Source organism: Charadrius vociferus, unplaced genomic scaffold (assembly GCF_000708025.1).
Source record: "Charadrius vociferus isolate BGI_N301 unplaced genomic scaffold, ASM70802v2 scaffold744, whole genome shotgun sequence".
In the NCBI taxonomy this organism is placed as follows: domain Eukaryota; kingdom Metazoa; phylum Chordata; class Aves; order Charadriiformes; family Charadriidae; genus Charadrius; species Charadrius vociferus.
In genome coordinates this window covers 382,615-409,876 of record NW_009648252.1, presented here as the reverse complement: position 1 = coordinate 409,876, position 27,262 = coordinate 382,615, and the positions used below count along the sequence as shown (strand labels likewise).

Below are 27,262 nucleotides of genomic sequence, written 5' to 3'. Positions count from 1 at the left end.
CCAGAGCAGCCGGCCCCCCGTTAGCCATGCCGGCCGCAGCCGAGGGAATGCGGCAAGAGCCCCAGGAGGTTGCAGCAGTGAGGCTGAGCCTGGGCACCAACAAATAAAAAGCCAAGTCAGCTGGGGGGTTGTATGCAAGCAGCGCTTCCAGGTCTCCGTTCCGCTTTGCTCTCATCCTCCTATTGGATTTGAGATCATGTATGTGTTTTGCTGTCGATTCCGGGGAGTGTTAAAATCTGGGGAGGGAAGAGGATTCGGAAGGATTATTACGCTTGTTTTGATTTAAGGGGATTTTTTTTTCTCTCGCTTATCCCTGCCCTTTGTCTTTGTTAACACAGCTTTGTCTTTATTATGTTTATTTTAGGTCGGTTAATATTGTAGCCTTTGGGAATGAAAGAGGTGGGTTTTCTGAGGACAATCAGCAGCCGAGCCTGATTTGGAGCTATCTCAGGAGAAGCGCTCTCGTTTCCCAGATTGACAGCAGCTTGTCTGCCAGTCACGTCGGAAACCCAGTTTGTACCGAATATCAAGCCTGTGTGTTTGGCAACGTCAGACTGGTGGTACACGACTGTCCTCTCTGGGTAAGAGATGGGTCTCGATCCTTTTAACTTCTTTGTAACACTTAACAGTGTTAGCTGATTTAATCTAATGAAAATAGACCCTAATTTTAAACTATTTTCATTCTTGTGGGACTTAATTCTCATTTGAATTATTGCAAATAGTAAATGCATATAAAATATAACCAGGCAATTGCTGCAAAATCTCGAAGGTGCTACAGAAAGTTTCTCATTAACAAGCCCGCCTCCTCTGTAGGAAGGTGGTCTTTTCAAGTGTGCTGTTGTGTGAAAACCTTATTGAAGACAAACCCGAAGTAAACAAGAACTCTTTTATTGTGACACTGTGACAAAACGGGGGAAAAGGACTTCACTGGGAGGTTCAAATTAACAATTTATTTGGACTTCGCTCACAGGTCCTATACGTCACTGTTGCAAGTTCTGGGTGTACAATGGCGATTACAGTAATGCAGTTTAAAAGAAGTTAGCGGGATACACTATTGCAAGCTACAAATGATCCCGACAAGTAGCAACACAAATCACAAGTGCGCTAGATATTAATACCTTAAAAGAGTGCACCAAACTTAAGAGCATGCCATATACCATACGTATACTTCTTAGTCACTTACCCTCTCTCTCGGGTAAGGTCACTCAGTCCCTGGGAAGTGACCCTGTACAGCGTCCTGGACGGGGGGGGATGGATGTCCTACAGGCCAGCTGTATCATTGGGAGATTCCCCCTTTTTCTCCCCAAACCTTGCGGTTTATATTTCCTGACTCTGTGGGGGTGCAGGATTATGCCTGAGTGGATGACACTCTCTGGGATATCGACCTCCGGTGGTGCGATAGCCAAGTCTGTGTTGCCAATATGTGATGTCCAGCGCTCAAAGTCACAGCAACAGTGGTGGGATGGGACTCGGGGCATTTTGTTAGTTAAGGGCAGTTTGGTTTCGGTTCTGATATGCAATCTTGAGACAACCCCGGGCTGAGCAGTTTTGCAGCTCCCCCCAGGTTCTCTCTGCACAGACAAGGCAAGGCGGAGGTGATACTGTGTCGGATGGCAGCTCCCTGCATCTCACCTCTTCTGCTCTGAAACCAGTTTGGCTGGGTGCTCCCATACAGACACTGCATCATAACACTCTCTCCATGTATTTATCAACAATAAAACAAAACACTTTTTTTTTTTCTGTAAAAGTTGAAAGGCAATCAGTTTTCCAGCTTTGACAGATAATAAAATTTGATATCGTGCAAAATACAGCACACAGAGTAATTTTGTTTTCTGTTCTAATGAATAATCATCTTTTAACATTATTTCCTTTATTTGAAGGTAAAGAAAAAGGCTTTTGGCACTGTTTCAGGTTGTCAGCCCTTTTGTTAGTACGTGAGATAACTTACTTGGGAGTGCGAGCAGATCAATGGTTATGCAAGAAATGACACTGATAATCTAAATTCAAACATATTTAATGACTACTTAGTAGCCTTAAAAAAAATTAAGCTTAGCAGCTTTTAGAAATTAAAACAATAATCAGTTTCAGCTCCATAATTCTATCTTGGGGTGATTTTTGCAGTCTTGTAAGGAACACTTATTTTGGAATCTGCAGGAATCCTAACAGTTCCAAGAAATACACGGTCAGAGGTTTGTAATCCTCTAACCAAATGGTCTGCTTTCGACAGCAATCTGTTCTCTATTTCCCAAGCTTTTTTGTTGGCTGTAGTTACAGACACTGGCTCAGATGGGCCAGGGGATCCTGGTTTTAATCTTCGAAGCGGCAGGTGACCTGCAGGTGCAGTTTGCCGGAGTCACTGGAGCGCAGCAAGGAGTGAAAGCTCCTGAGGGTAAATTAAGGCTGCAGAACCTGAAAGGGTGTTTGAGAGGGTTGGAGGTTGGTGAGGGAGGGGGAAGGTGGGCAGGGGTAGCTGGAGAAGGGCGAAGAAAGGATCTAGATTGGAGATGCAGTTCACCTGTTTTTATGTTGTTTTATTTGCATTTGCTCTTCTACTAAACAAGGTTCTTCAGTTCTGGAGAAATTACCAGTTTTGCCCTTGAAGAGCTAGCTTGTTGTTGCCTGGAGCATTATGTTTCTGAGGCCTCTGTTTTTTTCCTTTCTCAGCTAAAGGAGGCAGGAGATTTATTACTGGGAACAACGAGGAACAAACGGCAATTTTTGCTTAGCAGAAGACATCTGAGACAGCTGGACTGGACTCTGCAGGAGGTGGTTTGTTCTGAGCGAAGCTGTCTCCTTGCTAGGGTTAGGGAGAGCAGAATCGATTCCCATAGTCTGGATGCTTGAGGGTTGCTACGTCACAGTGGTCTTTTCAGGACTGTTCCTCTGGTAGCCTGGGAATTGGTACAGGACAATCCAAAATGTTGACTGACAATGCCTCAAGTCACGTTCTTCATGAGAAAGGGTTCTTGTGGCACATAGCTGAAACATAGCGGTGGTGGTATGGTGGGCCTCGCATTATTTCCACCTCTGTTGTCTGAGCGCAACATAAAAGCGAATTTGCATTTTACCTGAGATTTATGTCTTATCTAGATTAAATCCGTATGCTTAAGGTAAACTTATTAGACATAAACTTGGCAAGGGATAGCTGTGAGTCTCCAAACTCAAGGGTGCCCAACTGCTCTTTGTTCTCTACAGCTCTCCATCTGGAAAAGCCGCGTGGGTGCAAGTTTGCCAAGCAGAGCTCCCCATTGCACGGGGGGACCCTTTTGTGAGATAGGTTGTGGTACAGGGTGAGTTTGCGCCTGTTTCGGTCTGCTGCTGCATGTGTCTTTTTCAGCCCAGGGCACTGCTCAACTTTTTGAGTCTGCAGGAGGGGTCAGCTGCTCAGGTGTCTTCAACTGGACTCTTCCTGATGATATTACGATATTGGGCATCTTACTAGGTACGATATGTCTCTTTGACAGGGCTGCAGCAAGGTTTTTCAGCAGCTGCCAAAGTGCTCGTGCCTGGAAAATGTTTTGATAAAAGCTGCAGACACAGGGTGAGGGGAGATATGAAAACTAGGGACAATGTGTACGTGTGCTAACAACGTCAGTGCTGAATATTGTGATTTTAATAGCTGATCAGTCGCTAACGCATGCTTGAGTTGTGCTCTCCTTAGGCACGTTGAAATAGCATGTCCCGGGTTTTCTAATTTTTTTGGGGGGTAAACCTCAATATGGGAGCTAGTAACTTACAGAGAGTAACTTGCAAAATGGATTTTAAGATTTGCTTTGGAAAAGGTTGCTTTATTTAGCACTCTGTGTATGTCAGATCTGACAGTCTTGGGGACTGAGTTGACACTTTATTGGGTTGTGTGTAGTTTGCAACTTTAGTCACTTCACACTGAATTTCCTTATGCTTCTGCATACGTACAAGTAAAAACTGCAGAAAAAAGTGCAGGCAAAATTTGCAATATCTGATGGCAAGTGAGTCTTCCTCAACTTCAGAATGAAGCATAGCACTGGGGCTATAATTCGTATTTTGATTCATTTAATTCTGATGCTGGAAGAGAAATGGCAGAATGAAAACTTCACTATGAGTCTCCCCTACCTGCATTACCTCTCTTGTTTCCTCTCTTGTTCAGAGCAGTACCATGAAGATACGAGAATGTTTCAGTCCTGGGCTGGGGGTCTCACTGTCTGTTGTTTTTCCCCTCTGTGAGCCACCTGGTTTGGCTTGGGTTTTTTGTTTGTTTGTTGGTTGTTTTTTTTTTTTTCTTCAGGTACCAATACCTCCAGATGATTTTTTTTCCCCCTACTTTATAAAAACTGCCCAGGTTCCCAGAGAATCACTGACATCATCCTGTTCCCAGTAGCAGAAATGTTACAAGTGGAGAAAACAGAGCAGCTGGGTTTGGAGAGAGCCTTGTGCTGGGTTCGGCACGGGCAGGGCGACGGGCGCTGAGCTGTGTCTGTACCCGCTGTGGGGGCTGCACGGAGCTGCACGCCCCCGTGGGGCTCACTAGTGCCCGAACATGTTAACTGCCATTTTGAAAAGGTCTTCTGTGAATTGTTTTTTTCAAATTTTCCCTTTCAACGATCGCTTTCCACGAGTCTTTTCTCATTTCCCTGTCTGCTTTTCTTCCTGCACCATCAGTAGCAGTTCCCTGAGCCCTTCGAGCTTTCTTATCGCCACGGCATCATCCCTAGTGTGGTTATCTGGCTTTTTCCCTGCAGCAATGTCGTTGTGCTCCTTGTGCTGGCTAGGCTGGCTGACCCTTAACATGCCTGAAAGTAAAGGAACCTGATCCACTTTTTAATTTCATTTATTATTTTTAGAAATCCAGTCATACTACTGCTTCAGTACAAACCCACAGCTTTTCATTTTTTTAAAAACTTCATTTTTTGGTAAACTTTTCATTTCTTAGTATGTTGTCCTTTCTCATTTTTAAGCTTCCCTATCCCAAGTTGGTAGTTTACAACAAGTGATCGTACCCTGGTAAATTGTTTTCCCTACTGTGTTCTCTATTTTTGCTTTTTACAAACATTACTACATTGCTTTATGAGAGGACGGCACAGGACAATGCCTTCATTAATTCTATTTCTGGGTCAGCTCAACCAGTTAAAGCTGTTTGGAAAGCCTCGAGTGAAAAACAGAAGTGGCATTCGAGTGTTGTGGTCTGAATTCCCTTGGTTTCTGAAGAAGATGCTTCCTTCTGTGCTGCAGGTTACTCAGCTGAGTAAGTTCAGGGGTCCAGTAAGTTACAGGGAGTACGCCTGCAAAATTTGTTCTGCTGTGGACCTCATTGGATAGAAATTACAGAGAAACCTTCAAAAAATGGGGGAAGGATGTGATATGTGGTGTGGGAAGCATCGCTGGAAGGAAGGGTCTGTTAATGGAAGATGGGTCTGTAAATGAATCCTTAGACAGAGGTGAACTTTCCAAAACTCCCAGTGCAGCCCCCTTGGATCCCGGGGAAATGCCGGGAATGGTCCTCGTGGGTGGCCAGGCTCCCTTGTCCCCCCAAAGAGCATTTGCTATTGCTGCTGCCCCAGGTCGAGGTCTGGGCTGGGTGGACGTGGGGACATTTACGGGCAGCTTTTAGAAAGAGCGTGGGCATTGCGAGGCCACAGTGGATTTCACTGCCGTTCCATAAAGGCATTCATAAATTATTTTTAACAAAGCAAGTATTGTCCTCTTGAGGCGTCATGTGATTTTCTAGGAAAACCGGGTCTCGTTGCGTCTGAAGGCTTTATTTTCAATGCTAATGCTTGAAAAGCATGATTTCATGCTAGTGGGAAGAATATATTATGAGACGTGTGTAATGGAGACATGCAAGGGAAGAATGAAGCTTTTTTCTAATAAGTCCTGAGAGGAATAATGACAGGAGTATAATTATAATTAAGAAGGTCATATTATAATAACCTTAGCTATGCAGTTACCTTTTTCCTTTTGTCATTGGCTGTCTTGGGAAATGAGAAGAGCAGGAAGCATGATGAGGAATAGCTGCTACATAAATTTCATAAATGGAGCCAGGAATTAACATTGTTCCTGAATCTGAGCTATTGTTCATCATCTAAAGAAATCCCCTCTGTTGTTTTTGCATGGAAGCTTCCCTAAAAGTGATAATGCTCTGTCTGTTTGATGCCTTTTGCAAATAACCCTTTAATGCCGGAGACTTTTTTTTGGAAGATTTTCCCAGCACAAAGCATCAATCTGCGCAATATATGCTACACTTGATTTAAAATGAAAATAATTGCAACAAGACGTCTGCGAACATGTCTTTCTCCTCTGTGTTTCTAAACATCAAGAATGGGCTTTCAGGGGTGTTAAATCGAGCATGTGAGATCAAAAGGAAACTGCACAACGGTAACAGAAATTGGGTGTCATGAGATGTTGGGTTGGCACATTCTGCATTTTTCACTTCTTGATATACCCAGGGACAGCCCTTACCCCGGGAAAGTGGGCTCCATCCCCACCAGAACTTCATAAACTTTGGTAAAATACTTCCTGATAGGATTAACAGGGACAGACAGCGGTGTTACAGGCAGTGGTGGAAAGCACAGACCTCCACAAACCTGCTGCAACGGACTTCCAAGTGATTTCTTTCCCCTAAGAGTTAAACAAAGAGGTGCATTCGCACACCTGGGCAGCTGTTTTCAGTACAGATTTTGCTAGGTTTTCCCACGCCTGCGAAGATGGAAATATGGCAAGTGGGGCTAAGTACGAAAAGGGAAGGGGAATCATGCCAGGTAATGGCCTTATTTTCTTTTTGGTGTTGTTTGGTTTTGCAAAATATAACTCCTTTTCATATTAGTATGATTTTCACTTGGAGAGACCGAACCATCTTTTTTTTTTTTTTTCTGCGTCAGCCTCTTAAGCCCCTGTTTTGTTAGATGAGGCACATACAGACAAACACAAGTCTACTGCAGCGTACTCTGCTGAGATTCCCGTCAACAGGAAGAGCATCAGAGCTGCCACTGGTTGAGGTTGGGGCACGGAGGATGTTCCAGGCTGGTGTTTTAGTGGACGATGGTCTCCTTGGAGAGCCAGGATGAGGGCTGGGGCCAGAGCAGGGTGCGTGTCTGGGTGTGTATAAGGTACCTGGCGTCCTGTCCTCTGCGGCTGGTGGGGCTGGTGTCAGGATGGAGCCACAGCTCAGTGCATTTTGGTATCTAGAAGCCCTGGCCTCTGCTGTAGGTCAGGACCAGGCTTATATGCTGAAGCTGAGCACGAGGATCAGAGCTGGTTCTTTCCTTGGGCATGGCTGTGTTGATGTTGACCAAAAATCAGAAATCTTCCCAAAATCTTTCCATATTGTAATGTGAAATGGTGTCATAATGCACTGGAGATTTAGCTCTGTTGTAAAATGGAGGGAGCTATAAACCATAAACAAACATATGACTAATACTACATTCTGTAAGAAGTTTCCATAAACATTTTTTTATTATTAGTGCTTAAAGCTGTGGCGGAGTCCTTCTGTCTTTGTGCACCTGTGCTCTAGACCGTGCCGGTGATACTGCTGATTATCACCAAGCTCAGAGAGATGGGCTTGTGCACACCTGGGCTGAGCTTGGAGACAGGCAGCTGGAAGGAAACTGCAAAGGAACAGGCATGCTTTCTGTCTGCCAGCATAGAAAAACCTTAATATTCTCTATTTGGTTTTGCTTCGTGTTGCATTTTTGTCTTAAGACTTTGCCATGTTAAATGTATACAACCCTACTAAAAATTCTCTGTTGAGGTCTTCATCAGCTAAAGCCTGTTAAAGCTCTCCCTTGAAAATTCTCAGTTTTTACCTGACTGTGTGATCAGGTTCTGCAAATGCCCATCCAGCTGGTTGTCTCAAAGCACTGTAGCTGATAGTCTTACTGCTGCAGGTGCTAAACTTGTGTTTATGTGTTAACTTTAGATTCTTAGCACAGCTTAAATGATTCTGTTAAATGCTGGTGGAGATTTTCCTTAGCCTGGGATTATAATAGTCTCTTACTGAGTTGACTGAAAAAAGAAATACCAAGAGGAGTGCTCTTAAAGCTCTTGTGAACATGTTGAATCGTTGAATAGCTATTCCTGATGATTTGGTATTTTTCTGTGGTTTTCTTATTACAGAACAAGAACTTCTATTGAGGAAATGAATGGCAATGCCTATTATACTTGAAGTTTATTTCCTGCCTTCTTTCTTTGTAAAGACAAGACTTAAATTGGGTACGATATGCACTGACAGTCTAGGCAAATATTTGCCAACTGATACATTTCCATCAAATTCACGCTACCTCTTGTACGTAAGAGCATTGCAACTACTTCTCCACAGATTTGAAACAATGACTCTTTTGAAGTGATCCAAAATAATTACATTGACAATGCAAGCCACGTGTTGATATTAATAATCTTTTACGTATTTCTCTGGTTCCCATCCATAATGGTCTTATTTCTGTGATCTGTTCTTCGATAACCATGTTGACCATCCCCAACCCAAACTTTGGGTGCCTTTTGTCACTTCTGTGCTTGCTTATTCCTCTCTTCCACATCTTCTTTATTTCATCATTACTTGTTTCCATTTTTTTCCCTAGATCCTGAGTTCTTCTAGCTTTGCCTTATGTTGTACAGGACTGTTATAAAAGCACAGAATGATTTCAGTTGGAAGGGACCTTAAGGACCGTCTCGTTCCACCCCCCTGCCCTGGGCAGGGCCACCTCCCCCCAGCCCAGGTTGCTCCAAGCCCCGTCCAACCTGGCCTTGAACACCTCCAGGGATGGGGCAGCCACAGCTTCTTGGGGCAACCTGCCCCCGGGGCTCACCACACTCATATGAAAAATTTCTTCCTTACATCGTACCTAAATCTCCCCTCTTTCAGTTTAAATCTATTGTCTCTTGTCCTGTCACTACAGGCCTTGGTAAAAAGTATCTCTCCATCTTTCTTGTAGGCCCTCTTTAAGTACCGAAAGGCTGCAATAAGGTCTTTCTGTTGCAAGAGGTGATAGTATTTTATTTTTTGGGTCGATTTTCAGTTCTCTGGGCCAGTTCCAGATTTCAGTTAGGAATTTTCAGTTGAGCATATGTGCAGGACTTTCATTGGTGTTTATGAGCTACCTTTAGGTAAAGGAGAAATTGTGAAATTATAGTTCTCCTGTATAAAAGTAATGACTGGATATGACATGTGGTTACAGCAGTTGTGGATTAACAGGATACAAATAATTTTAGAGTGTAAGTCTTATGCTTAAAGCACAGAACAATGACAAATCGAATGTGAAGTAAAAAAGAAAGTTTAGTTACGTGATTAAAGTCCTTATCCTGAAGACACTGTCACTTGTTAAAGCTACACGGAAGCTCTTGTGAAGCAGATAAAAATCCCACCCAGCTGATGGAACTTGTATTTAAAGGTTCATAAGCACCTAGTGTAGTTCTGTGTAACCCTTTCCCTAAAATGTTGTGATAAATAATGGTTTTGTATGAATTGCTGCAAACCTCTACCACTGAAACTACTTTTATTTCCTTAATAAAAAGTTTTGAAAGTTAAGGAATTAAACCAATGAAGTTTCTTCCTGCAAAGTACATTCCTGGATAAACCCATTTCTTCTTCTTCCGGAAGAATTCCTGAATTCATAGAAGAGATTTATTGCTTATTATAATGAGCAACTTCTTCTCCAAGCAAGGAAATTACAAAGCGTGAATTCTGCTCTTTGTTTCATGCCTTCAAATAAGAGATTAAGTTATCAGTTAAAAATACTTCTGTAAGCTTTTGCATGAAGACTGTTGAGTAGTTCACCTTTTCCTTTGTAGACATGAAATTCTTGATCAGTGTTTTTTCTGTTTAGGATATATTTGACAGTGACTGGTACACCTCTCGCAGTCTCGTTGGAGGAGCTGATATTATTGTGATTAAATACTCTGTCAATGACAAGACTTCATTTCAAGACCTAAAGGACAGTTATGCCCCAATGATAAAAAAGGCGTTAAACCAGTGCTCCGTTCCGGTAATAATTTCTGCTATTGGTGCGAGAAAAAACGGTATGTATCCAGTTTCCTGTAGTAAGAGTTAAAATCTCACTTGGAAGTTGGATGTGCTGTAATTTCAGTAGAAGCCGATTGTTTTTCCAAGTTGCTAACGGAAACAATTAGTCTGTCAGGGTGACAGTAATATGTGCATGTGCTATGGCTCTGTAGACTGGTATATTGGCAAGAGCATTATGCTTAATGAACCCTGTCTATGAAAGGCATCTTATCCTGCTTTGACCTCTGCGACGACTCTTCTTGTGGAGCCATCAGCCACGGGGATCAAATCTAGTGCTTGGGATTAAGCAGTGTGCGCTTGAGTGTATGGGGTGAACCCTCTGGTTACCAGTTCTCTCTGGCCACGTCGCTGGTGTAAAGTGTCTCTAGCTTATGGGGTTCAAACTAAGTCCATCTGCTTGTAACCGCTCGAGAGGGGGTGGGAAAAGCCTCAAAATTTGCTGAGATGTCGTCAGGTGAATGGACTCAGCAGTTCTTCGGGTTCCGCAAAGTGCCACATGCTGCCACGTCGACAGAGTTGACCTGTCACAGCTGTAGCTGCGGGGAAGGTGTGGTATCGCGATGGTACCGCTTGTGTGTTCGCACAAAGTCCTCTCCCGGCTGATGAGAAGTCTGCTATGACAGCAGTGCAAATCAATGCTACATTTACTTTTTGCATGTGTTGTCGCTGCTGCCATTTAATCAGTGTGAAAATTCCAGTCGCACAACTGTGTAAGGACCGAGAGGACGTGCAAGTGTCCAGCAGCTGATGAGGGCGACGCTGCTGGGAGTGTCTTCACGGTTTGGGTAGACATTAGTAACTCCCATCTGTTTACATCGGGGAAATAAAGTTGGAAAAGAATACCACAGAGACCAATAGAACAAACATACAAACTATTGTGTATTTCCAAATATTTTGCAACATGCCTTTGTTGATGGTGGTGGTTCATTTTGTCACGGGGCCTGATTTTCAAAACTTCTTTTTCCTAAAGGAATGAAAGCAAAACTTGAGCCTTTGAGTTGTCTTTTACTTTAAAATTGGACCAAAACAAGTTTTCTGAGCATCCCTCCTGCTGTGAGTAAGGGACATGATGGATGATGTAGATGTAGCCATTTGTTTTATAATGTACAAAGAAATATTAAGCTGTTGGAGTGTGTCTTCTGTGGACGTAATGTCAGTTTTCCCTGCGTCTACTTATAAATCTTTTTGCTCAGTGATTGCAATAGAACTGTTAAAGAACTCTATAACAATTACATCGTTACTTTCTTCTGTTTGGTAATTCAGTGGTAATGATCAAATATTTTTATGCTCTGATTTATGCATTTATGGCTGGTAAATCTGCCATTCTAAAGCCAAGGTCTTGCTACACTGATGTTTGTCTCCCCGGTGCTGTTTCTTGCGCTTTTTATTTAAGCACAAGATATCAGCAATCTGAATGACTCCACGACTGGCATTTTTCTTTCCCCCCTCCCTTTTTTTCTCTTTTTTTTTTCTGTCTTCCTCCATAAATGATGTGACTGTGGGAGAAGTCGGGCTCTCCAGCCGCGGTTTGGCTCTGGAACCCGCCGGAGCAGACTGCTGTGCACACGCAGAACCCTTTTGTTTCTAGGAGGGATGTGTGAGCACAGCAGTTTGCTCATACAAATTACTGATATCTTAATCCTCTGTAGTAGCAAACGGTGCTGCCAAAAGAAATACATAAATAAAAAAAAAAGCTGTGTTATTACATGTTATCCATAGGTCTGAGCAGAGGAAGTTAATGCAGAGCACGGAGAGCGCGTTTGAAAGCCCATCCCTGGCCAGCAAGTCCTTACAGGCTTTCAGAGAAGCTGAGCCAAGGTGGCTGAGAAATTTTTATGAGTTAACTGGCACCATCTTCAAAGATACCTATTTTGGCTTTAAAAACAAATCATGTAAAATCTGTGTAATTGAATCATATCCCACAGCACCTACATGCCCATCACAGCTGGGACTGCAGTGGGAATTTTCCCCTTCTGTCACTGTGCGTGCTTCCTGCACGGGCAGGCCACGGTCATTAAACACGTCTGAGGGCACATTAATGAATGGTAACACCTGCAGGCTAGTACAGCACCTCTGCGCCTAACGATGCTGGGGCCCTAAGCCAAACCCGGCTTCTGGGAGTCCTGCTTGGCTTTTCCACTGTAGCCAAACTGAATGTAAATTGATGCTAATGAAATGTAAGGTGAGTTTTGTACGGCAGCTAACAGTTTAAACTGAGTCGTGAGACAGTTTTTTGCAGTAATTCTAGATTTCTTGCTATAAAATGACTATGTTTCCATTTCCTTTTTTTGTTCTTTTCTAGATAATACATCTTTACAGTTATTTAGGAAGCTAAATACTCTGGATTATTTGACCAAAAAATTGCTTTTTTTGCATTACTTTTTACCCCAGGAGTGCCTTGCACCTGCCCCCTGTGCACTTCGGACAGGAGGAGCTGCGTCACCACCTCTGAGGGAGTTCAGCTTGCCAAGGAACTAGGAGCCACTTACCTCGAACTGCACACTCTTAATGACTTCCACATACAGAAGTACTTTGGAGGAGTGGTGAGTGAGAAGCCGCTGGGATGAAAGCTGGGTGGCACACGTGGGAGGTGCATGGCCGATGTCAGGGCTTTGGAGAGCGAGCGGAGGCAACCACAAGCCCCCCCACCAAAGGCGAGTTCCCACCAATGTGAGATTTAGGTTAGATATCAGGAAGAAATTCTTTGCACTGAGGGTGGTGATCCCCTGGGGCAGGTTGCCCCGAGAAGCTGTGGCTGCCCCATCCCTGGAGGTGTTCAAGGCCAGGTTGGACGGGGCTTGGAGCAACCTGGGCTGGGGGGAGGTGGCCCTGCCCAGGGCAGGGGAGGTGGAACAAGATGGTATTTCAGGTCCCTTCCAACCCAAACCATCTTGTGATTCTATGATTCTAGCTGGATTGACAGTAACGAGGTTGCTCTGGTTTTCACTACCTTCTAGGAAGTTTTAGGAAAATCACAGTAAACACTGCACGAATTTCCCCCTCTGTTCCTGTCCTTTTATCTTGCTGGGATGTGATAATCAAAACCCAGCTGGATGAGGCACTTGAAAACCCCATCCCACGTGGAAGATGAGTCTTGTTTTGATCCAGTGCCCTGAGGGGGTGACATCCGCAGGTCCCTTCCAAGCTGAATTATTCCATAATATTCTGATACTTTTAATTTTAATTGCTCAAACTCTCACAGCTGTTCTGCTTGTAAAGTGAGACAGGTAAGATTGTTGACTTGCCTGATTTTTAGCATATTCTTGTGGTCGCTCAGTTCACGGTTGTGACGCAGTTTGCAATCCTGAGCAGTGCCCGGGGTCAGGCGTGGTGAAGCTGAGCGAGGCAGAGCTGAGACATTTGTTAAAATGTCCCACCTCTAATGAGCTTATTCTTTTTTCACTCTGCTGAAGATGGAAGCCCACTGAGCAGTTTCTAACTACAGCCTTTCAGATTTATTTGTCTTCTCCACAAAATTATTTCACACTGATACTTCACTTTCAGTTTTAGGAGGCTTTTGAAGCTCAGCCTTTCTTTTGAACCTTTTGGTTACTTTCCCAGTGGCATTTGGGCTTGAACAAAAAAATGCCGCTCTTTTGGCACAGTAATTTCACATGGTCCGTGCTGTTGTTGTCATCCCTGGTGTGTAAGTACGGTGTGTTTCCATGGGATGCGATAGTCACTTGGAACGTCTGGCATGACAGCTAGCCAGTTGTTGTTGGATCTCTTCATTCCCAATTCAAAACGAGGAATCCACTCAACATCTGGTCCAGCCAGAGTATTTTTCTAGTTTTTAAAAAGCGCTATATGTGCTACAGTGATACCTTGGGCGATAAAAGCACGTGAGACATGCACTAACTGAAATAGAACCATGCCTTGTGCCGCCTCGTTCCTGTCAAAGGGAGCCTTTCCCCTCAGGTCCATTTTTATTGCAGTGATGACACTTGTAGTCCGTCCCAGGGAAACAAAGCGTGCCCACAAATATCGCGAAGTAACGTGATTTTCTCAGAGGACACGGTAGCATTGCGTGGTGGCGGTGGTTAGTTGCAAGCTGAGGAGCTTTTGTTATGGTTTTGCTATTTCCATCACTTGCACCTGGTCATTATCCATCAAATCTTATTCTTCTCTGTAATTCTGTAATTAGCATCTACGGAATTTGGTAAACTGAATATCCTTGTGGCTGTCATTTCTGGAAAGATTCAATACAAGAGAACTACCTGCTGTCATTTGAATAAATAAATAGTCTTTTAAATTGTGATGCTTCCACCTAAAAGCAGTACCCGCTCCTGGTGAAGGAGCGTTGGGACTGGGAGACCTGGATGACTGTTCATAGCGGCGGCAGCCTCAGTCCTGCCTACAGCACCCGCTCGTTCCCCTTGCTTTGATGTCTACGTTGTTCTTAAATAACTAGGATTTTTAAAAAATAACATTTCATGTTTTAGCTGGAATATTTTATGATCCAAAGTTTGAATCAGAAGTCATCTGAAAAAATGAAGAAAAGGAAAAAGACGCAGAAGTGCCATCGGGTTCAACCACCTCAGCTCGAACAGCCAGGTGCTCGCTGATGTCTGGTCTCTAGCTCATTATGTGTGCCATGTTCTTTGCACAATTAACATTTTGTAATGATGACTGTGAGCTGTGCTCTCTATCATCAGCTATTCTGGTTATGTTGCTATCAATGCATCATCTGTTAGTGAAGGCTTAATTAATTTGGGAAGAATTGCGTAGGAATACGTAACGCTGCCATGGACTTCTTATTTATTTTAGGCAAAAATAACAGGAGTGGTTTTCTGGTGCACTTGGTGAAATAATGCAAAGGTAAATTGTTAAAAGCTTTACAGACAAATTATAAAAGAAAGTCACTACATCATGCTTAATTATTCTATAATATCATCAAGTAATATTTTTATTTGCTGCAAATCAAACAAGGGAGAGGTGTATGCCCCTGCACGTGATTTCTTGCACATGATTTCTGAGCATCTGATGCATTTGTTGAGTGAAAGGATTACTGAGGAGAATTTACCTCTAAATACATGGCTGTCTCTTCTCACAGGTCCTAGAAATTTGCTCAGATCCTTTAGGTTTGGGATTCATAGGCAAGTTGGTTTTTCCCAAACATAAATGCCTAAAGAGATTTTGTAAAAGGATGGACACTTTTTACTTAGCTATTTCTTATGTTTCTTCTTTTACTGTACTAAGTATTTCCATTTTTTAGAGTATTTTACTAAACATATTCAAACAGAATATGAGAAATTTTCTTATCGAATACTTTTTTCAAAAATTGTCCTTCTTTTGCTCAGGTCTCTGGGAACAGAGTTGTCCTGCCGTTAGTACTTGCTTCAGTTCTACAGCCCAACTCGTTATCTTTCGCAGAAAAAATGCCAATCCTAAAGGGCGAAGCTTCACACTACGATGCGGACCTGCACAACCTGCTCTGCTGCTGCCAGTGCGCGGACGTGGCGTTCTACCCCGAAGACCTCAGCACAGTGGTGGAGGCCAACAAGGCCATCCTCGGCTCCGCCAGCCACCTCTTCATGCTGCTTTTCGAGGTGAAGAGCCCCGCCGACATCCGCGACGCCGCCATCGTGCGGACAGCGCAGAGCCTCTTCGCGGTGGAGGCGGGGGCCCCCCGCAGCGTCCCCCCCTGCGTCCCGCCGGTGAGGGTGGTGGTGAAGGATGCCGTCTTCTGCTCTTGTCTGCCGGACATCCTCCGCTTCCTCTATTCAGGTACCCCCGGGGACAGGGACGGATCCGGCTGCTCGTTTCTCTGACAGCCGATGCCCTGCGAAGGGGTGCGTGCATCACCTTCCGGAAGGTGCCCTCGCTGTTGGTAGATCGTGTTCTGCCATGGTGCTACGTCTGTTTTGTCCTTGGGATTAGGGTGAACAATGTCTATATGAAAGGACCCCTTTGCCTGGATTTAATAAAAGCTAAATGAGCTGTCATTCCAGATCTAAGGAACATAAATCACGCGCAGTATTTTACTGAACAAAGCCCGCAAGATAACATCAGTAATATTCAAAAGCTTTGCCAAAAAACTCTAGAGTTTGAGACAGTTTCAGATTTCAGGCTTTTGAAATATTTTAAATGGTTGCATGTTCTAAACACATTGATGAGAGTGCAGGGTTACTTAAGAAGACCCAAGTGATTTCTCTTCTGGGTGCGGTGCTGCTGAAGAGCAAACAGCAGTAACTGGTTGGAGTCCTGGGGGCTGTGATACGTCGCGCGTGTTTCACAATCAGTTCAGTACAGGCAGGGACCTCACCTACCTGATCCCAGCTCTCTATTAAAATGGCCCTGATATTTTTCTATCTTTTTAAAAGTTGCTTAGGAATCCTCAGGTGAAGGAGATTTTTTTGTTTTGTTTTCTGGAAGTACCTGATACTGTTTGTTCTTTATGAAATATTTTGCAAGCTGTCAGTACATAAGAATATACATTTCATATTTGTTGAAAGAATTAGATGGCTTTTTAAGGATGCAATCTGATTTTAACTGTAATTAAAAAAAAAAGCCCCAAATAATGATATTGTTAGAGCTGCATCCCTAAAGAAACTTAGTTAGTCTCTGTAGACTGATACCTGCCTGATGTGTGTAAAGGATTTCTGCCGTACTAGCTGTGAACACTGGCTTGTGAAGACACAGGGAAGGCTCTTTCACCTTTCCCTTAGAGTTTGTCATTGACAATGGGCACAAGTTGGAACAGAGGAAGTTCCGTTCCAACACACGGAAAAACTTCTTTACGGTTGGGGTGACAGAGCAGTGGCACAGGCTGCCCAGGGAGGGGTGGAGTCCCCTTCTCTGGAGGTTTTCAAGACCCGCCTGGATGCAGTCCTGAGGGATGTGATCTAGGTAGTCCTGCTTTAGCAGGGGAGTTGGGCTAGGTGGTCTCTAGAGGTCCCTTCCAACTCTGAAGATTCTGGGATTCTGTGAAGCGTTTGTGGTTCAGACACCTGCACAGCAGTGCTACCAGCAATGTGAGCAGAAGCTAAAGAACTTCCATAAATAGTGAAACACTCAGGATTATTTTTTTTTTTCTGAACGTCTACCTGCAATATGTGATGATTGACCTGGGAGGAATACAGAAATTGATTTTGAAAGCAGGAGGATGCCCCGATCTCTCTGTACTTGATGGCATTCTTATAGCTGGAAGTACCGTGGAAGTTTTATTGTGCAAGGACTGCATCTTGCCCTTCCTAAGCACAAAGATCTGGCTGATGTATATGCAAAAAATACAGTTTCTGCAGGATCTGTTTGGCATTGGTACTGTCTTTTCTCTGTCTGCTAAGGCCTGTGCCCTGCTGATTTATAATCCAACTTTACCTGGTCTTGTGACAGGGGCTTTCCAGTGGGAACAATTAGAAGAGGATCTAAAAAAGAAGTTGAAGGATCCAGAAAAAACTGAACACGTGCTTGAGAAAGTTAAATGTATCCTGAAAGCTCCAGGGAAGGTACATCTAACTCTCTTGGGGTAATTGTTAGTATTAGTTACTGAAGTTCTTGGGGAATTGTTTTGTAGACAAGATTTATTGTCAGCCTTTGTTTTAAACTTGCTTTGGCTTACACAGCTTTTATTAATTTACCAGTGGGTTGTTCACAGGCAAAATAGAAACCCAGAGATGCTGATCTAACGTGCAGAATTAATGTAACTGCTAAAAAGCACACAAGTAGGTATCCTAAAAGGATTACTCGTATTCACAGCTTTTCACTTTGTCTAACAATATGATTATGTGTTCCTAATTCTTACGTAATAGAGGCTGCCCAGAAAAGCTTTGCTTTCCGGTCTATGTGCCAAAAGTTATGTTTCTGCAGTAGATCGGGAGAGTTTGTTTCTCTTCTAAGTGTTGTCATGTGGAAATCTCTCTATAGCTCAATATATTTAATTCAGCAGAATGCTTCAAAGTAAAGTGTAATTTATGTCACATTATTATGTTAATAAAAAGTTACACCGTAGGATTAGTTTCAACAAATGGAGCAAAATAGATACAATCCCTGGTACTACAGAACTTGCACAAAGTATTTCTGTTGTTGAAATGGGAAATCAGCTTGGAATGTCTTGAGATAACTTAATATAAAGACCAAAAATTTTCTTAGCTGTTTTAAGCTTCTGATTGCTCAGCTGTACGCTTGGCAGTTCTAGGTGTCCACAGCTAAAACAGTCATAGGGTTGACTTAGAAAGTTGTGAAAAACTTTAAGGTAATATGCCTGAGCTGTTGCTGTTTCTTCTGGGGTTTTTTAATGCCTTTGGGATACTTTTATTTCACATTCCAATTTTTTTCTTTGAAGACATGACAACTAGAAATGAATTGTGATTTTCTTGAGAGAAATTAATTATATAGATGAGCTGAAGTTTTAACCATAAATTAAACCTCATCTGAATGTCACTTATCACAACCTGGCAATATGATTTTGATGCGGTTCCTTTTGGTAGCTGTAGACTCCATTTTTAAAGTTAGAAAAACAAAACTGAAAAACTAACTGGAAGTACTGGGGTTTGGAGGGTCTTGACGCTAGGACGCCCAGATTACTGTGAGAGAAGTCCGTGCTTCAGCCTGTGAGCTCGCTCTGCCTCTGCGGAGGCAATATTAGGGCAATATCAAGAAGTACACCACTTCTGGCTGCCTTGTGTCTGTACGTGGCATCACGTCAGGGGGTGGCCGCGTGTCCCATCAGTGCTTCCCCCCTGAACCCTCAAAACTTGTGTTTCTCGCAGCCTTGAGCCCAAACAGGGCAGGCACGAAAAAGTTTGGAGTGCAGGAAATTCGTGATGCCGTCAGACCTGCCCAGAGGCGCTGGATGGGTCAGTTTTGTCGCAGGTCAGAGCCCCAAGGCGAGGGCTGGGGTGTGAGTGCAGGAGGCAGAGACACCTTGGAGCTGCTGTGCTGTGGGAAATAGCAAAATAAACAAGAGAGATGGTTGCAGAGGATCACACGTGCGAGAGGCATGGTTGAGTAGCATGAGCAAAAGAGCATAAAGGAGAAAGCAAAAGGCTGTTGTTTGTTTCCCCATATAAATGACATCTTGTCGTCTTTAATTCTGTGGGCAGCTATACGTGACGGTGTTTTACGAATACTTTACTTTGCAGCTAAACACTGTAAAGGACTGCAGATCTCACCAAACAAATGGGCTGTACAGTACTTCTCTCAGGCTGTTCTTTAATACGCCTGTCCTAGCTGATGTCATCTTCAAAATACAAGGTACGGTACCTCTGCCCCCATTGACGCGGGCACCGCTGCGCCTCCGGCTTTGGTCCTCTCTGCAGGAGAGTGGGAGATGGAGTGACTGTATTTTCTGTTGCATCAGAACTAAGACAACGCATACCCTTAGTTACCATTGCGGGAAGCAGTTTTTTTGCTTAGAGCTACGGCTTGTCCCAATGGATGCTTTACAGCAGCATCCACTTCAAGGTGGTTCGTCAGGGCTGAGCCCGTACGAACGCCCTCTGCCCACCGCCGCAGACTCTGTGCCTCTCTGATTCTCACGCACCCCTCGGGGGCTTGGCAAAGCAGGGGATGTGCTGCAGGAAAGGCTCACGCAGTGGCACAGCACCAGGGCGAAACCAGGGGCTGCAAGACAGGGGATGGTGATTTTATTCTAAAAATGTATTTATCTTGCTCACGTTCTCAGCTGGGCAAGCGCCAGGATGTGTCTGAGGGCTCTGCCCAGCATCAGACCTTGGAGAGGCATGGCCTCCAGCGGCCACATCTACGCTCTCCCTGAGTGAAAAGAGCAGAGATGGTGGTTAGTGACTCCTCACCACCTTCCCTCTGTCCATCTCAGGCTGGTGCTGGTTGTGGATGTGCCTTTCTCTGCCCTCCAGAAGCAGACAGGGACTTGTGTCCCACTCCTCTGCCCCCTTAGGCTTTATTCACCGCCTTTCTTCCCCCAGCATGGGCATCCCTAGGGATGCACCTAGATGTGCTGGGGTCTCGATGACCTGCTGATCAGGTGCCACCAACACCCGCTGTGTTTTACTGCCCTTCTAGGTGCTGCCGTACCCATCTTCATGTTTCTGTCACAGGTCTCTGCAACTTCTGTATGATAGGTGGCTCCTTGTGAAAGCAACCTACAGCCTTGCAAGTGTCTAGACCTAGAGCTTGACCTTACAAATGTGAAAAGAAAGATGTAAATTCTTGTGGGTTTGGTGGCGTTTTTTTTAAAACAAAAGAGCCTGTTGAGATGATGGCAATTATCCATAGTCCTCTTTGTGGCCAGGATTAAAAAGTGGAGGACCAGAGGGTGGGTTTCTGTGCAGGCTGTGAAGTTGCTGAGGTGGTTGGTGGTGTTGCACAGGTCTGCTCACAGGGATGCCAAGTGCTCCTCGGCCAAGGCTCAGGCAGGAGCCACGCTGGTGAAACCGCCTTCTGTTCCCGTTTGCTCTGCAAAGAACATGCTTGAGTGCACCAATATGCTGCAGTGCCACGGGTGATTTTTTCCTGGAAATTAAATGCGTTCACCCTTAAAAATAAAACCACAAGGGGGAAAAAAAGGGCATGTGCTTCTGTGAGAATAAGAATGAGACAGCTTTTACATGCTAACGATTTTCCCAATTTGTGCATGCCCACCCTTCGTGCAGAAACGGTCTTTTAGGACTACACAATTGTTTAATTACCTTCCAGCTTTAAATCTCAGAGCCAAATATGAAGCATTAATCCCTCAAAAGCACACGAGGACAAACAGATTCTTTCTAGATGTTCTGTGTAATATGCAGAAAAAACCAAAAAGATCTTTGGAAACAGGAGTGAAGTTCTGATGCTGAGTTTAATGACAGGAACAATTCCTCTCAGTGTCCTGCTCCTGAGAGAGGCTTTGTGGGGAGTCTGTGACAGCATGCCACTGCTAGATATCTCCCAGAAAAAAAGGTTACTGTCAAATGGGCTGACATGTATTTTTTAAAAAGTGTGCTTATCCACTAACAAAATGTGAACTGTTTTTCCTAATGCTTGATGAATCTTCCAAGCCTTTTCCCCAAATCCGTCGTCCACAATAACTATATTAAGACTAAATAATTACGAAAAGAAACTGAAGGCTTTAGTCTTGATAGGGCAAATACATTTTTAAGTCTTCAACTAGTTCCATGAGTCCTGGGGGTTGCTTTCAGCTTTCTAGCTAACAGAAGTACTTGGGAGCCATTGAACACCAGAGCCCTTTATGTCTGTGTAAAGACCCATAACGTGACTAAGCCTCCTAATTAGTAGGTAAATATCCAATTGGGGCCACATACAGAACTGCCTGCATATCTCACATCACGTCTGCATTGAGTATTGCTCATGTTACGTGCGTAAATATGTAACACCGTTGACGTGTTCTCTCTGTCTAGAAACAGAGCTATTTTGTATGCAGCTTAGAGAATTTGGAAGTAGAAGCACAGGTGAACAGAAATAGAACAGAAATGAAAAAGTGCCAGATGTATTCAAGGAATTAGGTAGGTGGCAGGGTTGTGGTGAAGGAGGAGATCGAGGGAGTAACTTCTATATAGGTATTTACAGTATATTCCTCTTGCATGTCAGTTGATCTGTTTATTATAACTTTGATTAAATCATTTGCATGGGACAGTAAGCTCTCATTCTGCCTTCAGTTGCTGCCCTGTCTGGCACTCGTTTGGCACGTCCTTGCCCACAGGACTGCGGAGTTCCGCTGTGCTCTGCAGCTGCCCCAGTGTCAGGGCTGGAGGCGCCAGCTGTCAGCATTTTCGTTAGCAGTCTGAGATCTCGACAGCCCTGGGCTGTGAACCCTGCTGGGTCTTCCAAATGCTGTAGTAAAGTAAGCGAGTAAAGGACATCAAATATTACGAAATCTAAAAATTTCTGGAAAAAGTTTATCAGCAATATTTGCATAAGGAAATTTCCTTTGGGAAATTTCACTCTGAGGGCGGTGATCCCCTGGGGCAGGTTGCCCCGAGAAGCTGTGGCTGCCCCATCCCTGGCGGTGTTCAAGGCCAGGTTGGACGGGGCTTGGAGCAACCTGGGCTGGGGGGAGGTGGCCCTGCCCAGGGCAGGGGGGGTGGAACTCAATGATCTTTAAGGTCCCCTCCAACCCAAACCATTCTATGATTCTCTGAAGTTCACTTAGGCAAAATACTTAGTCTGGTTAAATTCATACGTAATGGATTTAATGGAATTTCATCTGGGATAATCTGCCTTTCTCTGCTTTGTGTGGTTACGTGGAAGTTTGACTTCTGAAACACACATTTGTTACTGATGAACACGAATTGCTCACTTGCGCAGGAATTCACAGCACTGCGTTTTTACGCAATGGGCCAGAGGTTCAGATGGTGTGAACTGGTGTAACTCCATTAGTGTCAGATTTTATACTAGTTGAAAGCCTGTTTCTGACTTATGAAAGTTTGCCCCATTTGGAGCGCCTTGCATAGGGAGCAGGTTATCAGAATAATTTCGGCGTTTCTTTTTGTTTGCCAGTGGCTAGTAGGCCATGGAGGAAACACCCTCACTGGTATGAGGTGAGTGTGTTATTAGTTATCTATTAGAATCATAGAATGCTTTAGGTTGGAAAGGACCTTGAAGATCATCGAGTTCCAACCCCATGGGCAGGTCCACCTCCCACCAGCCCAGGTTGCCCAAAGCCACGTCCAGCCTGGCCTTGAACACCTCCAGGGATGGGGCCTCAACAACCTCTCTGGGCAACCTGGGCCAGTGCCCTAAAACCCTCAAAGTAAAAAATTTCTTCCTAATGTTTAATCTAAACCTGCCCTCTTCCAGTTTATAGCCATTCCCCCTCGTCCTGTCACGACATGCCCCAGTAAAAAGTCCTTCCCCAGCTCTCCTGGAGCCCCTTTAGGTACTGGAAGGCGGCAATAAGATCTCCCCAGAGCCGTCTCTTCTCCAGGCTGAACAGCCCCAACTCTCTCAGCCTCTCCTCATAGGAGAGATGCTCCAGCCCTCGGATCATCCTCGTGGCTCTCCTTTGGACATGCTCCAGCAGGTACATGTCCTTCTTACGTTGAGGACTCCAGAGCTGGATGCAATAACAATTGGATATTGTTAATTTTGAACACCTTAATCATGTTCAGTGAAGTGAAGGCCTTCTAAGAAAATACGAGCTTTAAAATCAATATCTTTCTGTGTATATAAAATCATCATAGATTTTTGTCTTGCGTCCTGCAGGTGCAACTGTACCAGCCCACAGAGCAGTCCTGGTAGCTCGCTGTGAGGTAATGGCAGCTATGTTTAATGGTAACTATCTAGAAGCAAATAGTATTCTGGTTCCAGTGTATGGGGTTTCCAAAGACACTTTCCTCTCCTTTCTAGAGTATCTTTATACCGACTCTTGCTGCCCAGGTAAGAAAATTTAAAAACACATGTATATCATCTGTTAGTAATTTTTCCACAGTGAGGCATTGATAGAGAGTAATGTAGCTGCATGTATTTCATTGAAAAATGACCATTTTTTAATGTATAATGTCTCAAGAAAGAGAACTTGTTGATATTGTGCAAGAAAAAAAGAAATCGGTCTTATTCAAGTAAAAATCAACTGCAGGCAGAAGGAGCACTAATCAAATGCTGTATTTGTTTTGTGCTGACATAGCAAGACTCAAAAAGCTGGTCCGTTACAATTATAGTTAGGAATTACAATTCTTTCTATGTTGCAATAACACTGCTTTCTAATCTTAATTCTGGGTTTTCTTTAAAATTGACATTTTTTTAGCATATATTTTGTTGCGTTTAATATAAACAAGGTTAAATTGCAAGAATAGTTTGTACGCATGGATAGCTTTTTTGTACGTCAAACCTGGAAAAAACTTTGCCAGCTGGAGTATTTAGCAAGAAAAAATGAGCTAAAGTGTTCTTTTTACCTTAAACTTTGTCTTTTTTAATGAGAATATAATCCACATACTGAATATGAAATACGATTTTAATACACATAGTTTTCCTTTGATGTAATGAATGAATGAAGGATGTTGGGATATGTATTTTTGCTTTTGTTTTCTTTTCAGACAATCCTACCTTCTTCTTAGGTTTTCCATATGTTTCTCTTTTCAGCCTGTCTAACATTTTGCCAATCCGTTTAAATATGCAACCACTGTACCATATCTTTTCAAAAATATGGTTGCTCCATTTTCTTTTTGGCCTTTTTACTATATTTTCCTGTACATGTACCATAGAGGTTCTTTTTTGAAAGAGAAGTTAGAAAGCCAAATCATCTTATTAATCATCACTTACTTTAAATAGACCAGCAGCCCTTGACTCAGCATCTTCAAAAGGCAGGATGTTGATAACAATTTATTACACTTACCTTCTAAAAGGTACTAACTGCTCTTTTCCTGTTAATTAATTAGTTTATCTGGAAAAAGAGAGCGATATAGCAAACTTATAATGAGCATAATGAAAGATAAAAGGAGGTGATAAACACGGTTTGATTTAATGTTCATTGTTAGATGTTTAAAAGATGACTCGGTGAAAAGTGGCTTTGATCATCACGTCAAAAAGGTAAAATACATGTAACTTCTGTTTTCTTGTTTTTCAGCCAGTATTCTCCAAGCTATGTCTCTCTTGATCTGTGCAGAGATGTACCAAGTAATGAGACTGCAGCATATTTGTGAGCTTTACATTATCACGCAGCTTCAGAGCATGCCTAGCAGGGAACTGGCATCCACAAGCCTCAGTATTGTTAGCTTGCTCAAAAAGGCTAAGGTATGTTTTGCATATATCAAATAAGAATATATATGTTGACTCTAATTGGCAGGAGTTGCTTAATTGTTAAGATTTTCAAGGTCTAAATAATTTCCACTCCCAAGGACAAACATGGATATACGATCTGTTGATTAGGGGTATCTGGTGGCACAGGCTGGCTAAAATAAAGCCTTCTTCAGCCTGTCGTTGCAGAATGTGCAGCCGTACCACAGTCTGTGCGATTTCCTTCATCAGGGACGCATTGCAGTAACTCAGCTTAACTGCAGCTTCTGCCAGAACAGATGTGTTTTAGGTAGGTGAAGATGCACTGCTTCCTTCTTAGTCAAAAAGAAAATTTTGTGATACGCAAGTGGCAAGGAGTTCTAACCTGATAGAATACTGCAAGAAACACATGAAAAGCATGAAAAGAAAAGCTTAGAGGCGGAAAAGAGAGAGAAAGAGAGACAGTAAGGACAGATTTGGAAACAAGAGGAAAATAAAACCTGCATTATTTGCAACTCTCAGGCAGGATATTGTCTTAAATGAACAGGATTATGTGGAGAAAGAGGAGACAACAAAATGAACACATCATGCTCCTTACCTTCCTCTTTCTGAAGCTCTGCTACTGTGCCGAACTGTCCAAGATTCATGACCAAAGGAGCCCCAGCGGTTAGGTCACACCTCTGGTGGACAGAGTTTTGTCATTCCTTCTTGGGGTTCCATGTGTTTACATATTTCCATCAATGACTTTTTCTTTGATATCTTCTACAGTCATAGAATCATGGAATCGTCTGGGTTGGAAGGGACCTTCAAGATCATCAAGTCCAGCCATTGACCTAACAGTGCCAAAACCACCACTAAACCATGTCCCTCAGCGTCACGTCTAAACTTTGTTTAGTAAACTGCCATGTTGACCATGGATATGTGAAATATTTTGACACGCGAAGCGTGGTTGTGTTTTAGACATGATAGCACCGTGTTGTTTGTGTTTCCTTTCTCCTTGCAGTTTCACAATTCTGATTGCCTTTCAACTTGGCTTCTTCATTTTATTGCCACTAACTACCTCATCTTCAGTCAAAAGCCTGAATTTCAAGATCTGTCAGGTAATTGATCAATTACTTTTAAAACAAGAAATGTTTTTCAGTTCTGCTTAGATCAGAAGGGAGGTACTGGACAATACTACTCCTGCATGAGAAGATGATTAGGACTTCTTTAGGCTATACAGTCTGCTCCAGTGCAGAGTCTGTTTGAGCTGGATGATTCACCACCCTACTGTGGCACCAGCACACAACACGTGAAGAGAAGCACAGCCAACAAACGCATCCCCTTGCCTGTTGGTTCCTGGGCTGATGGTCAGGTTCCCACCTATAACTGAATTACTAGGGCAGTTTGGTCATTGTATGGTGACCCCTCTGGGCCTTTTCTATATAGGTTTATTTAGTTTGTACATTTGAATCAAGGTAATGAGTCCCTTCCAATACCTGCTTTTTATGGTTAGGGTTTTCTTCTAAGACAATAGGATTCTTACAGTACTCTCCAGCAGATCTCATGAAATCAAATAACCGATGTCCATTCAAATAAATAACCCAGGTTCTTCCAGGGAACTGGTATTTATTTTCCCCAACAGTATATTTGTTTCCTGATATGTAACTCCAGAAAGTTTTGCTCTTAGCCTATGAGATTTTCATCACCCTGAAGAAGATGATCTTGACAGGTGCATCTCTTTGACCCATGGTTCATATTCAGACCATTGATATGGAGCCAGTGTATTCCAGAAAAAGATTTTTCTTATCAGGGAGCCAGTTGTTTGGTCCAAAGTATGGTAAAGGTCCTCTTTCCTCATTTGCAAGGCTCATATATGTATTTGTGATGACGGACAACCTTGTAATCGTTAGGAGCAAAGAAGTGAGAGCTAGGTCCTCCCTGCTTTGTTTAGACCTAGAGTTTGTCCTTCAGAGGTCCATCTGCGCATCTGCTGAATGTCCAGTTTGTAAAGCCAGATCTGGACTAAACATGAGAGCGCAGGGCACCTGTGCTGGCCAGTGTCACCAACCAGTGGGTTCAGTCCACAGTGGACTTGCTTTGCTTTCCTTCCTGCTGCTTCAGGTGGCAGGGCATATTTGGAAGCACTTTGTGGCCTCTTTCCACTGTGGGGCTTCAGTCTCAACCACCCTGAGGTTCTCCTGAAGCTGCAGGAATCAGGTTGTCCTCTCCATTTGGTGAAGGTGGGAGCTGCCTCTGGCTTCCCAGAGGACAGCACAGAGACGTGGTGGCTTGGGGTCACCACAGGGCTCAAACTAGGCACATCTACCCATTTCCCAGTGCCCCAGTGGGATATCAGCTTATCAATATCACTTATTAGAAGTTTGGGGTTTTTTTCCTGCCATGGAAAGTAATAGCAATAGCCCTTCTGTCCCCATGTTGTAGTTGTCCTGATGGATATCAGGCTGTGTCTGAGCCTGTCGTGAAACTTGTGCAGTGGTGCCTCTGATAAGCATCACTTATCGGCCCTTGTCAGCATGTGCTCTGACAGCACCCAGGTCACTCAGGGATGACCTGTACAGGATCACCATGCCAAAGGTCTGCTGTGCCATCACCTGCAGTTTCCTCCATGCTTCCACCACTTGTGGAGCATCCAGGGCT

At 43.6% G+C, this 27,262-nt stretch overlaps 1 protein-coding gene across 1 annotated transcript in view; it reads left to right on the top strand.

Annotated features, from left to right (window-relative positions):
* Positions 1–196: 196 nt before the first annotated feature.
* Positions 197–27,262, top strand: part of RHOBTB3 (Rho-related BTB domain containing 3) — a 28,174-nt gene continuing 1,108 nt past the window's right edge. The window contains exons 1-11 of the mRNA XM_009884327.1: positions 197–204; positions 365–581; positions 9,795–9,987; positions 12,383–12,534; positions 14,434–14,545; positions 15,365–15,718; positions 17,327–17,439; positions 19,075–19,186; positions 23,114–23,287; positions 24,474–24,640; positions 25,626–25,722. Coding sequence (XP_009882629.1) covers positions 197–204; positions 365–581; positions 9,795–9,987; positions 12,383–12,534; positions 14,434–14,545; positions 15,365–15,718; positions 17,327–17,439; positions 19,075–19,186; positions 23,114–23,287; positions 24,474–24,640; positions 25,626–25,722 — 1,699 coding nt within the window. The remainder of the gene's footprint in view (positions 205–364; positions 582–9,794; positions 9,988–12,382; positions 12,535–14,433; positions 14,546–15,364; positions 15,719–17,326; positions 17,440–19,074; positions 19,187–23,113; positions 23,288–24,473; positions 24,641–25,625; positions 25,723–27,262) is intronic.